This window comes from Filicampus tigris, chromosome 8, assembly GCF_054856515.1.
Source record: "Filicampus tigris isolate MCC_2025a chromosome 8, RoL_Ftig_1.0, whole genome shotgun sequence".
NCBI classification, from domain to species: domain Eukaryota; kingdom Metazoa; phylum Chordata; class Actinopteri; order Syngnathiformes; family Syngnathidae; genus Filicampus; species Filicampus tigris.
In genome coordinates this window covers 22,354,209-22,369,157 of record NC_141224.1, presented here as the reverse complement: position 1 = coordinate 22,369,157, position 14,949 = coordinate 22,354,209, and the positions used below count along the sequence as shown (strand labels likewise).

General features: G+C 39.5%; 2 protein-coding genes across 7 annotated transcripts in view; both read right to left on the bottom strand.

Moving 5' to 3' along the window:
• The window catches only part of macf1b (microtubule actin crosslinking factor 1b), a 43,644-nt gene extending 33,950 nt beyond the window's left edge, over positions 1 to 9,694 (bottom strand). Inside the window, exons 1-2 of the mRNA XM_086038260.1 lie at positions 9,542 to 9,694; positions 8,216 to 8,327 (exon numbers count right to left, since the gene is read on the bottom strand). Coding sequence (XP_085894386.1) covers positions 8,216 to 8,254 — 39 coding nt within the window. The 5' untranslated portion in view covers positions 8,255 to 8,327; positions 9,542 to 9,694. The remainder of the gene's footprint in view (positions 1 to 8,215; positions 8,328 to 9,541) is intronic.
• Positions 9,695 to 13,370: 3,676 nt separating this feature from the next.
• Positions 13,371 to 14,949, bottom strand: part of LOC147144096 (plectin-like) — a 139,111-nt gene continuing 137,532 nt past the window's right edge. For all 6 annotated transcript variants that reach the window (XM_086038252.1, XM_086038247.1, XM_086038248.1 and 3 more), the window contains 2 exons: positions 14,513 to 14,629; positions 13,371 to 14,348 (listed from right to left, as the gene is read on the bottom strand). The gene's annotated coding sequence lies outside the window, so the exon portion shown is untranslated. The remainder of the gene's footprint in view (positions 14,349 to 14,512; positions 14,630 to 14,949) is intronic.

Sequence of the window (14,949 nt, the reverse complement as noted above, 5' to 3'; positions counted from 1 at the left end):
CCTCAAAGAAAACTGAATGAAAGGCGATTGTACTTCCCATTTGGGTTTTCTGGGCCGTGTCAGACTGCCTGGAAATTAAAGTTGGGGATAAACCATATCATAGGCTCTATATTTGATTGTTTTACACCCAGGGCTAAAGGACTTGACACCCTGTGTAAGAAAGACTCAAGGTTCTATGGAAATAAATATATTTGACATGCTGAGCAAGAGGGATTGGGGGGTGAATCAACATTTACCATCTTCAAGGAAAAGAAACCCCTTTTCACTGAGGACAAGACCACCCTTATGCAATGAAAATAGATTTCTCTATATGAACTGGTGATATATTTTGTGAAAAGTATGTTAGTGAAACTCGCCGGTCATGCTACGGCACTCGATAAGAAACTCTTTCTGAGAGTTGAACTTTTCAGGGTCGACTTCTGCGATCCAGTGTCGTTGGGGACAATACTGAATGCAACCTTCCTTCTGTACTCTCCTCGGCCATGTCAATAGACTGTTACTCCTGGCACCAATTGTACCATCCCATAAACCAGGGGTGTCCAAACATTTTGCAAAGAGGGCCAGATTTGGTGAGGTGAAACTGTGTGGGGGCCTCCATTCAGCTTCCAGTTGCTTTAATTGTTCACGGTGTTACCAGTCAATTTCTTAGCGAACGAGGCAGACACGGTTGTTTTGTATTTCAATGAAAAAAATATACCAACTTCGACTTGTCCTGGAAGCAACGGCCCTTTCTGTCAACGTTCGTTTTCTTCGCTACAGTCACTATTTTAAAAATGCGGTGGAAAGGGCCACACAAAGGTCATGCAGCGACGGGTTCACACCTAATACAACTTTGAAAGTGTTCCGAGAGCCGGCACATGCTCGGAGCGTATTTCCGAAAGCACCAGAGAGCACGGCCACAGGTCTGGTGCCTTCTTATGGTGAAATATAGAGTAGCTTTTTTTACATGTGTATTTTCTACTGTGGTCAACAGTACTGACGGGGCATACATTATTCGTTTTAAGGCAGAGGCTGCGGGCCAGTGGAAATTTGAACGCGAGCTGCATTTGGCCCCCGGGCCGGGCTTTGGACATATCTGCCATAAAACATTGCACCTTAAGGTGGTCATGGAAACAACTAGCTCCAACAATCGGAGACGTTGCTTTTGCCACCATAGGATTCTGGTTGTTTTTTTTTCATATATATATATATATATATATATATATATATATATATATATATATATATATATATATATATATATATATATATATATATATATATATATATACTATATATATATATACTGCATGTATATATATATATTTTTTTGTAAGTGCGCAGAACACATTGAGCCCATGTTTAGCCTTTTTTCTAATTTGTGTGTACACGAGACCTGTTGTGGATGTGCCATATGCTGAGGGAAACCAGAGAGTTTTAAGACAGACTGTGCTTATACTTAAGTTTCTCAATGGTTGGCATGATGACATAAAATAAATTTTGGCCCTAAACACAATGGGCTAGCCGCAGTGTTTAAGTCTTTTCGACAAAATTTAGTGAGGTAACATTGTACTACCACCATAATTTACATTAGTGCCGGTATGAATGTGTAACCCCGATTTAAGAAAAAAACAACAACAAAGCCAGTTACAACAAGCCAAGCTGAAAGAATCTGAATTTGAAGGCTCTATTGATCACTGTGAAAAATTTCATCCTATTGTCTTGAATGACTCAAGCTTTTGTATGGCATGCAACATAGGGTGGCAGTAGCTGGACTGGACTGTGTTCAAGTCCCACAACAGAGAAGGAGATTGCTCTGGTTTCTGCCAATTTGTTCCCTATGGACTACCCCAAACTGTGTTTGGGATATGTGTTGACCCCCCTCATTATAGTGCAACTATTTTAAGTGTGTATTTCCCAGCCAAGACTCACCCAACAGTCTTATGTCTAATTGCAATAACTATCCTAGCTGTCTGCTAATAAAATATTACGGAATGGTAGACTTTAGAGTAACCCATAATGTCGTTTAACTGCAGGGCATCAACTGATTTAAAGTCCATAAAGCTCAATAGACTATACAAGTCCTTTAAAGTCTGTGTTGTCATTTAATGGTTTTCTATAGTGAAGGACATTGTGTTGACATTTTTAGTGAAACCAAGTTCATATGCCCATTCACTGCATTTACACTAAACACTAAAGGCAAGCCACTGTAAACCTGAGAGAAGAAGGAAAACAATCAGAGCTGTTGCACAAATATTGGCCTAGCAACAACAGCCAGTTGGAATTTCCTAAATCAGAAATAAAGCATTGGTTTGACGGATGTCGAATGGGTAGAACGAAACCGAGAAAAAAAAAAGTATTTGATGGCAAGACAGAACATTTTGGGAACTGTTAAAAAACAGACTTTCCCCTTAAATATAAGTGCAACTGAATTTTTCATCTACTCGCGCATGTGTGACCAATAGATTTGCAAATTTATGATTGTAATTATTTTTATTTAAACTTGATTATTTTCTATTGCGGACAAATTTCTGCTCCACACTTCCGCCCATTCACAGTATAAGTAAGTACTGTATAGTGAAAATTTCAGGTTTCAGGGGCCACTGTGGTCATAGCAAAAAAATACAAAATAAATAAAGGTAGTCTGGAGCCCTGTTACAGAAAGCAAGAGTGAAGGTCATTAACATAAAAGATGCAAACCACTCAATAGCAAGAAGAATAAGAAGGCCCAGCTGGGTTTGGTTAAAAAAAGAAAAACAAAAGCATGTGAAAAATGTATTGATTGATGAAACAAAAATCTCCTAGGGTGCAGAGCTGGTCCACTGTTCCACAGCCGGAACGAAAACCACACTGAATCTGAGATTCGACTTCCTGATGGACCCTCATCTCCAGCACCCCTGAATAGACCTTACCAGGGAGGCTATAGCCATCTATCCATCTGTCCATCTATCGATTTGTCTATTATGGCATAGTTCATTCTGTACAGGTGCAGATGTGACACCCTCTCTTGTGTAATGTACAAAGGTCTGTATCTGGGTCGTCATTCATGCAGATGACTAACGAGTCCCAAATGTCCAAATTGAAAACATAAAAAAAAAAAAAGAAAAGAAAATCTGAGCAGCAGACTAACAACATTACCATGACAAAGGTCTTTAACCGGATGTAGTATGACAAAGGCATTACAGAGCCAGCTGCATATTTAACACACTCTGGGGATAGTATGCTGCCACCTAAAATGTTTAAGGCAGAGAAGTGGTTTATTTTGAAACATACAGATGTCACATAACATGACATGATTTAATCACCCCAAATGATGACAATTTATCTATGTCTTATGTTATTCTTTCTCACTTATACTGCAAACCCTCTAGGAATTAGAAACATTGAATATCCCTCACCGCTAATACAGTATATTACTAATTACACAATTAGGGCAATTCACTTCAGACAATATTTTTTGCTAGACATCCCCCCCCAAAAATAAAATATTTTTAAAAACTTTTACACATTTAAATTAAGTATTGTAAGTATGAATAAGTATGAATGACTTTAATTTATGTTAACCGTTTTTTGTTTTTTTTCTGCCATGGGGCCTGTCATTCCATGTGGCACAATAAACCTACTTGATATAAACATTCAAGTGACAGTTGTGATCAATAAAACAGTCGGATACGAGCACATTTACTGCAATGATCCTCCCTCCTTTCTTATTTTTGCGACGCCCTTTCCTTGTCATCCCCAGAGAATTTAACGTCTTTTCACTGTGTTCATTCATGTGAGCAGAGGGCCTCCTGTGAGAACACTTGTGTAGCCTGGCTGCCCAGACCAAGCACAAAAAGCCTGATTCCCCCGCACCTCTGCCCCCATGTGGTCTAAAGAAGTTTCCCTGCAGGAGTAGAAATTCAGGTTTCCATCGCAGGAAGTTTTAAAAGAAAGAAGAAAAGAAAATACCCATCTATTTTCTGTTCAGGACGTCCTGGGCTGAAGTCAATGTGACAGACAACCGTCCACACTTTACAGTGCATCCGGAAATTATTCACTCCATTAACTTTTTCCACATTTCGTTATGTTACAGCCTCAGACCAAAACGGAATAAATTCATTTTTTCCTCAAAATTCAACACACAACACATAATGACAATGTGGAAAATGTTTTTTTTTCTCTAATTTATTACATCCATCCATCCATTATCTGTACCGCTTCTCCTCACAAGGGTCGCGGGGCGTGCTGGAGCCTATCCCAGCTGTCTTCGGGCAGTAGGCGGGGGACACCCTGAATTGGTTGCCAGCCAATCGCAGGGCACACAGAGACAAACATCCGCACTCACAATCACACCTAGGGCCAATTTAGAGTATCCAATCAACTTACCATGCATGTTTTTGGAATGTGGGAGGAAACCGGAGTGCCCGGGGAAAACCCACGCAGGCACGGGGAGAACATGCAAACTCCACACAGGGAGGCCGGAGCCGGGATCGAACCCACGACCTCTGAACTGTGAGGCGGACGTGCTAACCAGTCGACCACCGTGCCGCCTAATTTATTACAAATAAAAATAAATTAACTACAAAAAGAAACTGCCTTCATAAAAATATTCAAATCAATTTTACAATTCATTTCGCATTTGTAGTGGTTCTTGTGACAATAAACTAACTAGTACCAAATAAAATAAAAACCACCGCTGCTACATTTCCCAAGTTTGGACAGGACCACCCCTGCTCCCTCTCTGGCCACCCCACATCTAGGGTAAAATGTTGATGTCATGTGACATGTGACTTTCCGGTCATTTTGACATATTTTGATTTTATCAATATGATAAAATATGTCCTTATTTTGATTTTATTTTGATACAGTATTCTTAGATCCCTTGATAGTCTTCCACAATTCACTTATATTAACTGTATATCGTCGCTATCCTGTGAAACACACGTATGTCCAATACTGGACATTTTTTACATTTTCACATTACTCTGATGTCTAACGCGGAAACCCCATTCACATGAAAATAAGAAAAATGAAAAAAAATGGACATTAAGTGTTTATCACCTGACACGACAATATTTAAAGAACACATTGAAAACCAACCTGAATACAGACTCTATAAGCATCTGCCTTTAGGAAAGTATGTTTCATTCTCACTGACAACTTCATTGAAAATGATACTTTCTCACCAACAACATGGCTGAGATAGTAATTAGCCGGGTTTACATGGTGACTTTTTTGTCATTCGGATTGAAATCGTTCCGCATGAAGACCTCTGGTCACCTGTTTATACAGGTATGTGACGTGATCTATTCCGATCTGCCATTGACTTGCTCCACCCTGTTAATCAGATCAGCCGTGTTACAGCCGCGTGACATGCGGGGATCGATGTCTGATGTGCTCCTCTGTACCACAGGGGCCTCGCAGGGAACTGTCTTGGCTCCCTTCCTGTTCACCCTCTACACCTCGGACTTCAACTACAGCACCCCTACCTGTCACCTGCAGAAGTTCTCTGACGACTCTGCGATTGTCGGCCTCATCACAGGCGGAGATGATCGGGAGTACAGAGAACTTAATCAGGGTTTTGTGGACTGCTGTCAGCAGAACCGCATCCTGATCAATGCGGGGAAATCCAAAGAAATGGTGGTGGATTTCGGTAGGCGCCATCACTCTGCACCTGCACCAGTGAATATCCGGGGAACAGATGTTGAGAGAGTCTCAACTTATAAGTACCTGGATGTTCATATGAACAATAAACTGGACTGGAGCGACAACACGGACGCCCTCGATAGGAAGAGTCAGAGCAGACTCTTCCTACTCAGGAGACTGAGGTCTTTTGGGATTCAGGGGACACTCCTCAGGAACTTTTATGACTCGGTGGTTGCATCGGTCATTTTCCAGGGAGTGGTCACCTGGGCAGGCGGCGTCTCGGCCCGGGACAAGAAGCGGCTGGACAAACTGGTCAGGAAGGCCTGCTCTGTCCTGGGCTGCACCCTGGACTCTGTGGACTCGGTGGGGGACAGGAGGATGATGGCCAAGCTGTCATCAATGCTGGACAACCCGGCCCACCCCAGGGCACCCTAACACCACTCCACAGCTCCTTCATTGACAGACTGTTACACCCTCGCTGTGCAAAGGAGAGATTACGCCGCTCTTTCTTGCCTGCTGCTCTCAGACTCTTTAACAAGAACATTGTGTAGTCTCTACAAACTGGCGGACATTAGTGCAATTCTGCAGTCCTGCACCTGAGCTTATATCGTGCAATACTCAACATTCCCCACTACTGTTAGTCTAGTTTTATTTTTATCCAATGCTGTTCCTTACATTTCACTGCAGCACTGTCACTTACTTTAGCAAGTGTATTTTTCCTCTGTACTATGTACAGGCCAAAATGAGTGTTCCTTCATACTTTTTATGTGGATGTATGTTGGTGTGTATATACATGTGTATATACACATAGTTACTGCGTATATTTACATAGGTTTGATCCTGAATGTTTGCTGTTAATGTTATACATTAATGGCTACATTATGCCACCGTCCCTGTGTGACCTATATCTTTGCTGCTGTAAAACTGAAAATGTCCCCACTGTGGGATCAATAAAGGCCTTCTTATTCTTATTCTCTTGAAATTAAATGCACACATATACTTCATACGACATATCTTTCTCAACACATTCATAAGACAAGCAGGAAAGTAAAAAGTAACATTCAGAATTGTGAAAAATTAAGATTTTTGTTTCATTGTGCCTTTTAGATATGATTTGAATGAATGGCCAATCACGGTATGCAAAAGTGTTGGCCCTCGGTGACAATTGATCACTCTGATTGGGTGTTAGATAATAAATCAGTACATGAGATATAAGAGGACTATGAGATACACAAAACCAAAGCAAGGACAAGTGAAATGTCATTATCTAGTAATTATCTACTTGTATTATGAGTGTGTTGGGCAAGGCTCTGAACATGTGTGCATTTTTTTCATGAAACCCTGCCTGTAGATGGTATGATAAACCAGCGTTTCTCAAACTTTATTGAGCCAAGGCACATATTTCACATCTGGAAAAATCTCACGGCACACCACTTAGCAAAACGATTCACAAAAAGTGGCTATACAGGGTTATTATGTCCGTCTGTCATCTAGTGGAAGAACATTTTATTGTTTTGCCTGTTACTATACGTGGTTAATTAGGAAATATATATTTTTTGCCAAAATAATTGGCATTGGATGATTTCCCACAGCACACCTGATGATCTCTCACAGCACACTAATGTGCCACAGTCACCGGTTGACAATCACTGTGAAATCCAATGACTTCTCAGTTATGGAGAGGGTTACGAGTAGGGCTGCAACTATTGAATATGTCTGTCAAATCTGTCAAATAATGGATAATCGGATATAAAAATTATAAAAAAAAATTTTGGGGGGGTTAACAACAATTATGAATGCGGAAGACAAAAAAACACATTACCACTTAATGAATGAACAACTGGTTTTCATTTTTAGATTTTATTAAGTTTAAACTGTGCTTAGCAGCACACTATTTTCCTCTCCAGAAACATTAGTGAGATTTTCGACAAATCTCTCCCCATAGATTTCGGTCTATGAGACAAAGTGACGTCAGAACCAAAGTAGCAATTTTGCCGGCTCAAACAACACACTTGAGTAAGCCTGGTTTGTTAAAAAGTGATAAGTAGGAATGGACACTGCGTCAGACTGTCAGCATCAAAGTCTGCTAGCCGCTAGCACTGGAGCCACCACTAAACGCTGGCAACAGGCGCTGTACAATACAGTGTCAGCATAATTAATTCCTTTGTTTAGCACCCTTAATTAGCATTTTAACATTATTTCAGGATGATTTTGTGTTGTTGGTGTCTGTAGCAACAGTTTGTGACAGCAATATAAATGCTCCGAACATAGTCTGGAACACTAGTCAAGTCGTTACACCGTTACACTTCGACACGCTGACAGGAACAACTTCAAAATAAAAGCCTACCGAAGTCTTGATATTCATGTATTATTTGGTAGTGTAAGGTTTATTTTGAAGTTGCCTTCTGGACATAAACCCACATGTACATGTGCGCGCTGATGGCCACCTCTCAGTGAGATTTTTTATCACCTTGGCCACCCCACTGAAAATCTTCTGGCTACGCCCCTGGTGCTGGCAAAGATGAAAATGGGATGAGGAGATGGGATGAAAAGAAGTGTGGCAGATAGGAGTACAAGGACAACAATAAGAACAAAAATAAAAACTGACCCTGATGTTAAAGGGGTGCAGCCTCATCTCCATGCACATCAGCCATTGTCTCAGTGCTCTGATTTGACCCCTGAACTCACACTGCCATTGGCTTAAATCCTCCACGTCCCTCCTAAGATAAAAACAACAGTTTGTAATATTGACACTATTAAGTAGCAGTGGTTATTATTATACTCATTAACCAACCTTACTGACAAAGAATAGGCAAGCTTCAGAAAATGATCTTCATTTGTTGTTTATCTTCAATGTAAATGACAAACATATGAGCTTGATTTCATTAACATAGCTAAAAGAAATGTGTACATTTCTTCTGCATACGCACAAATTACGTTAAGCAAATTTGGACACACACTTTGTCAGTAGGGTGACTATGGTGATGGAACAGGTTCATGAATTGTTCAATTCTGACCACAATTATTGGCACTTCTGACTAATAAAATAATATGTTTAAACAATTCTAAGAAAACACAATTCTGATTAAAGCAGCCAAGTCAAAAAAGAAAATAAATTCAAAATGAATTGATTTTAAAAAGAAAATTGTAAGAGGTAACCTTCCTTAATACTTTGTTTCTCATTCTTTAGCAAGGATGACCACCTCCCATAGGTTTTTTTTTTTTTCAAGCAATTTAGAAGTGTCTTGCACCTATCTTATGATAGTGGACCCCATTCTTAACCATTTGCTAAAAGTTCCTGAATGATTGCATTGTTGCTTTGCCCCATTTCAAAAAAGAAATCCCCTACATATACATACAACATATTCCTTCTTAATCATATTTGTCACCTTAGTTTGTATGGTTCTGATCTTTTTTTTTTTTTGAAGAACCCATTGTATTCCACCCAAACCTCAAGCCGATGTCAGAGTACACGATTAGGCTATAGCCCGATTTTGGGCCGACATTCAAACATAGGTGCTCGTAGCCGATTTTGAGTTGTGTTGACGCATCGTAGCCCGTGTAGTGTGACATAATCAACGATTGGTCGTTTGGCGTCTAGGACGCTTCACGACCACCACGGTGAAATTCTGGCATGTCAGAATTTGTATTCATTGCCGCATAGTGTGACATGTCCTACGTTGTCCTTCGATTGGTTCTTCGGCATTGACCAATAGGAAGACAGTGCCATCCTACTCATGACGAGCGACTGGATGCGGCGCGCACAAACAAACGGTATCCTGGTGGACACAGTATTCAAAAAGTGACTTGAACAAATGGGGAAATGCTGTATTGGAAAGTATACGTAGCATTTCAACTCATGCTACGTTTTTATTGATAACTGCAAAGCTAGTAGCTGATTAGCAAGCGTGGTGTCATTAAATAACTTCGTTACCTCAAGTTCTTTTTGGAGAATTGACAGTCCGTGCTGCCCTCTCCCCACCATCCAGGAGCGGGTCCATAGACTCTTTAGACACTTTTTGTTTGCCTTTTCTGAACTTGTGAACAACGCACATGCATGCACATAACGCTGATGACTACACGACTGCTTGTCCTGCCTCCGTTGACATGACTGACAGCTGCTTGTCCCGCCTCCGCGATGGAACTGCGCCGATGCACAGAATCTACATACCGTACGTATCTTCACATGTAGCAATTTATTGAAAGAAGATAATAAGCTTCTTCTAAATACAGTAAACATAATTTAGAAAATGCTGAGGTTAGCATTTTGGCTTGGCCCTCGGCTTGTGTTCCAGTTTTTCATGTGGCCCCATTCCAAAATGAATGAATGAATGATTGCTGTGTGTGGTGGCGTGGACTGACGCTGACTCTGGAGATGTGCCATGAGCTTTATTTAACTCCATATGTCCCTGTTTCGTCTGACTTGACAGACCATGAACGCCATGAAGAATCCCATCAGTACATGACAGCCATTGTTCCAGAATGTATGCTGATTGCCACACCACTTCCATTTTTACAGTATATATTTTATGCGTTGCAAAAATCTTTTTGCACATCTGGTGGCCTGAGAAAAGTTAGAACCCAGCAGCACTTGTATCTATTCTGTAAATTGTGTCTGCTATTGATGTGAGGTGGCCCCAGATGTGAGGTAGATGTTTCTTATCAGCATGCTACAAAGCCACCATTTTTTGAGTACATAGGCCCAAAGGAAAAGAAAGACCAAGATGTTGAAGTACATAGGTATGGTATAAGGTAATATTTGGCCATGTCAATGTCATTCTATTCTATTCTATTCTAACCGACTGTTAGGCTACTGCTAATCAATGATTGTTTTAAGGGAACCATATTTATGTGTTGTTTTATAATTGTGTTGTTCCAGACACTCGTGAATGGTTGAAGATATTCAACTTTTTGTGCGAAATTTTAGGATTAACCTGAATGTCTAACAGCACATTTCAGCCCGTCTAGCATAAGCCACTGTTGGCTAACTAGGAGGATCTGTGTTTGATCCATGAACATTTCCAAGGACATCCACTTGTATACCTGTCTGTGACTCTTTCAACCTCTCTGCATCACTGTTGCAACCTGCTGATGACATGCTAAGATCAGTGGCAACTTCCTTCTGAGAACTTTGAAGCCTTGCAATGGCAAAGTCCTATTCATTGAGCATTGTTTAAATTAGTGGTACTCCGCTCAATTGGCCACTGATCGTGATCGGCCGATTTCCGTGGAAAGGTAGGTGATTTTCATTGACGATCAACCGCAGCTCGCTCTTTGCAGTCTGCAGCCAACTAGAGACGAACCTGTATGCAGAGTGCATTCTCTGCGCATTTCCGTAACACTGCACAATAACAGACCAAACAAGTAACTGAATCATAATGTACGTTTGTGCATTTTCTGCACTGTCAATTTGAAACAATGTCCTCTTTTTGTATAATAAATGGATGGAAATTTTGATTGAATTTCTATCCATCCATTATCCAAGCTGCTAATCCTCACAAGTCGCGGGTGTGCTGGAAACTTTATTTCTGAGATTGTCCTAGCACAGGAATTGAAACCAAAACCTCCATGTCCAAAGTCAGGTGTGCGGCCCACTCATCCACATAGACGTCTTGAATTGTTTTACTTACTTTTTTAAATCTGATTTATCAATTTATCAATTAATGTAAATGTAAAATGTAAGATTAATGGAATTTCATAAAATAATCGTTAGTTAACAGCTCTAAAATACAAAAATGTGGAGCTAATCCATGTGGTCATTGTCGGAACCCGGGAATCTCACTCATGGATGATCAATATCGGAATCAGCAGCATAAAACCCTGATCGGAACACCCTTAGTTTAAATACCAAATCTAATTAAATCAGGAAATGTATTTGCCACATCATAGATCATGCCACTGTCGTGAATTTTGACATTTCAACTCCTTGTTGGAGCACAGCAAGTTGTGGATCATTTATATGAATGTAATGAAACACTGAATTGTTGGAGGTGTGCAAAAGTGTGAGTAGTGTTTACATTTTAGTTAATTAACACTAGGATTTCTCTTTCAAGAATGCATTAAAGTCTTCATCATTTGCTTGTTTGTCCCAGCTCTAAGCATACCAGCATTGTTGGTCCTGTGATGTGGGTGTTGTTGATTCAAACAAATCACCTCCTATATCCTGAAACAACACATGAACCATCCTTGTAGTACATTTCAAATACACACGGTGTATGACGAATAAGTGGCTTGATGCTATCCGATTGTCTACAAGTACATGCTTACCTCACTGCTTGCAGAAAGTTCTGAGATGGAACAATTCAAACTTGAGAATTCATGAAAGTTGTGTGAAGAACTAATTGACATAAACTCCTCGTTGCCTTTGCTTGAAGTCTTCTCGATTGGTGTTACTGGCTAATGTTAACACACAGAGCAAAATATGCATGTATGCAAATTCACAATACCAACATTAACATTCATGTCCTACTACAAATATTTCATTGGTAAATAAAACTGGCAGACCAGAGCAAATAAAAAAAGTGAACAAAAAAATATGTGGGTGTCACTAGCCTTCAGAAAAATCCAAACCACATACAATAGTGGGCAGTCAGTTTGATAGGATATTAAACAGGATTTGACATTAACTGTGACCGGATGGCCCTTGGCCAGTACACAGTCGTCCACTACTGACGTTCAGGCACTAGCTGGCCCGAGTGGGCCAGTAAGAATTTCCAAGTCACGGTTGTCAAAAATGGCAAAAGTGTATTTTTGTTTCAGACCAGATTACTTTTATCACCGAAAAATGTAACTAAAACAAGATGTTTGATGCCGTAAATTATAAGCACGATCTTCACATGCTCGACTGGCTAAAGGGACAACAGGACAAGCATCATGTTGCTTGCTTCAGCCTGCCTGATTGCCGCTTCCTTAATCTATTCATACCAGCGGCAGTGGAATACAAAAACAAGGGCAGCAATTCAAAGTAACACTTTATCACCAGAATATTAAGGCTCATAATATGTGGACAACAACTGTGTGCTAACGAGAACTTTATTCATCATAGAAGATTTAGGACATGCAAACGACACTTTGCGGCAATGTGTCGTTACTGTCGCAACTTTTGTCAGGATACGGTATAAGACCGGGCTCATTAAAGTGTAGCTAATGGTGAGTAAAATTTGTAATCATTTGTTCTTAAGCCAATCCATATGTAATATATGCTTTCTCATTAAAATGGTCCATGGCACAAAAAATGTACGGGACCGCTGCCATGATTAAAAAAAACTACATACGTTTCATGTAGTGCATTGTTGGACTGTCAATGCAGAGTAAATATTTTAACAATTTGGTAATTAAATTTAGCTTTGAAAAGCATTCCTATTAATTTGGGCAATTATAATGTCATGATTTTAGTGACGTTGGTATACACACGCCATGAGTGCATTTATACTGTATAAAGAGGCTAAATATGAAATAATAATATCACGAATATACGGAGTCGGTCCACTTCTGACAGGGCCACCACAACTTTCCTCAAGGAGACTTTAAAAAGTCAGACGCTGTTAAATATGGTCCACTTATGGAAACACTGCCCCCTTGTGGTTAATTCACTACAGCTTTACACTTGGCCAGTGTATGTCCTATGCTTAGTAAATTGTGTGCATTTGTATGCATTTATTAGATGTTTTTTTGTAGTGACTACAGTATATAAATAAATGAACCAATACTGAAAATATAAATATCAGATGTTTTAGATCATGTTGATATAAAATGACAAAAGGTCATCTCAAAACATTTATTTACATATTTTACGTCAAGAACATTCAACAGTCCAAAAAAAACATGATACAAAGCAAAATCTTTTCCGAAAAAGCAAACTCCTTTTATATGATTGATATTGAATATCCATACCCCCCTAATATTACCGTAGCAAAAAAAAAAAAAAAAAAAAAAAAAAGCATCATTGTTGCTCCAACAAAATAAAAGATTTAAAGGGTCTCTATCATGCTATTTTAAGCTTTCCACAGTTGACTATAGGCATATACAGTAAATAATAATGAAGTTGCCGGCTCCTCGGCCACACAGGGCACTCATAGCGGGTCTTTCCCTGATGCGCTTGTTGGGTTTCCCGTCTGGTGGTGGACTTAAAAAAATTTCGAAAAAGTGGCCGGGGAGGCCAGTGCCTGGCTGAAGTGGCCGCTCATAGCGCATCTTTTCTGGATACATTTGTCAGGTGTCCTGCTGGCTCTGAAAAAGTGGGCGTGTGTTTAGTCTGCGGTGCCTAACCCAATCTTACACGTATAAGACTGAGGACCCAATCATTTACTTGAATTGGACAGAGCTGGCGCTTCGAGAGTAGGAATGAGCATGAATGCTCAGAGATGGGTGAGTAAAGTAAAACACCACTTTGGGGGTGTTTTTTGTCAGAAATTAGCATTACCTAAAACCTGAGTTGATTTAGCATGATATAGGCCCTTTAACAAAAACAACAATGATTGATATATTTCAAAGACTTGTGTAACAGAAAACGTATGACTAATATGGGTGTAGCAAAAATATTAAAGCTTCATGTTGCTGTTTTTTTTTTTTTTTTAATATAAAACACAATTTAAGAAATGAAAAGTATTTGGCGGATGAGGGGTGATATTCTGGCATCCTTGATGAAGGTTCCAGTACAAGCAAGCCGAGGAAGTGGTGTCAGGTTGAGTCTGTCTCAGCTCTCTTCAGTTGCGAAATACACAAAAAAAATGACGGCAAAGCTACAAAAAACAACAACAAACAGACAAACAAAAGAAAAACAAACAAAATTCTAAATGAAACTCAAGCTAAACAAACAATGAAGTTATGGCCAAACTTTGAAATTAAATAATTCAAAGAAATCATAATAAAACTGAAATGACCAATTTCTAGAAATTCACTGTACCTGTGCTCCTATGTGATGTTCGTACTGTTTGAAAAATCCATCTAGTTTGTTGGAGTCATAAACTGGGGCCATCTGTGAATCCGTGCTCAGTGGAGGAATTCTTATGGACTGAGGGAGCTGTTAAAAAAAAAGAAGAGAAATGTAGTTTAACAGTAATGGAATGTTAAAATTAAACTATTCTCAACTCATTCACTGCCATTGATGAATTTAATTGTCTTTTCACAGTCCAGCTATTCAATTGCAGGAAATTATTTATACTTTTTTTCAATTTTGTTCAAACATTAGGGTAAAAAAGGTTCTGAAAATCTCTGGCAGTGAATGAGTTAAATGTATCAACTTGATATTGTATTGCTTGCTGTAACAATAAAAATGAATGAATATAATGAATTTGAGGAACACAACACAAACAACAAAAGAAAACATGGGAAAGCAAGACA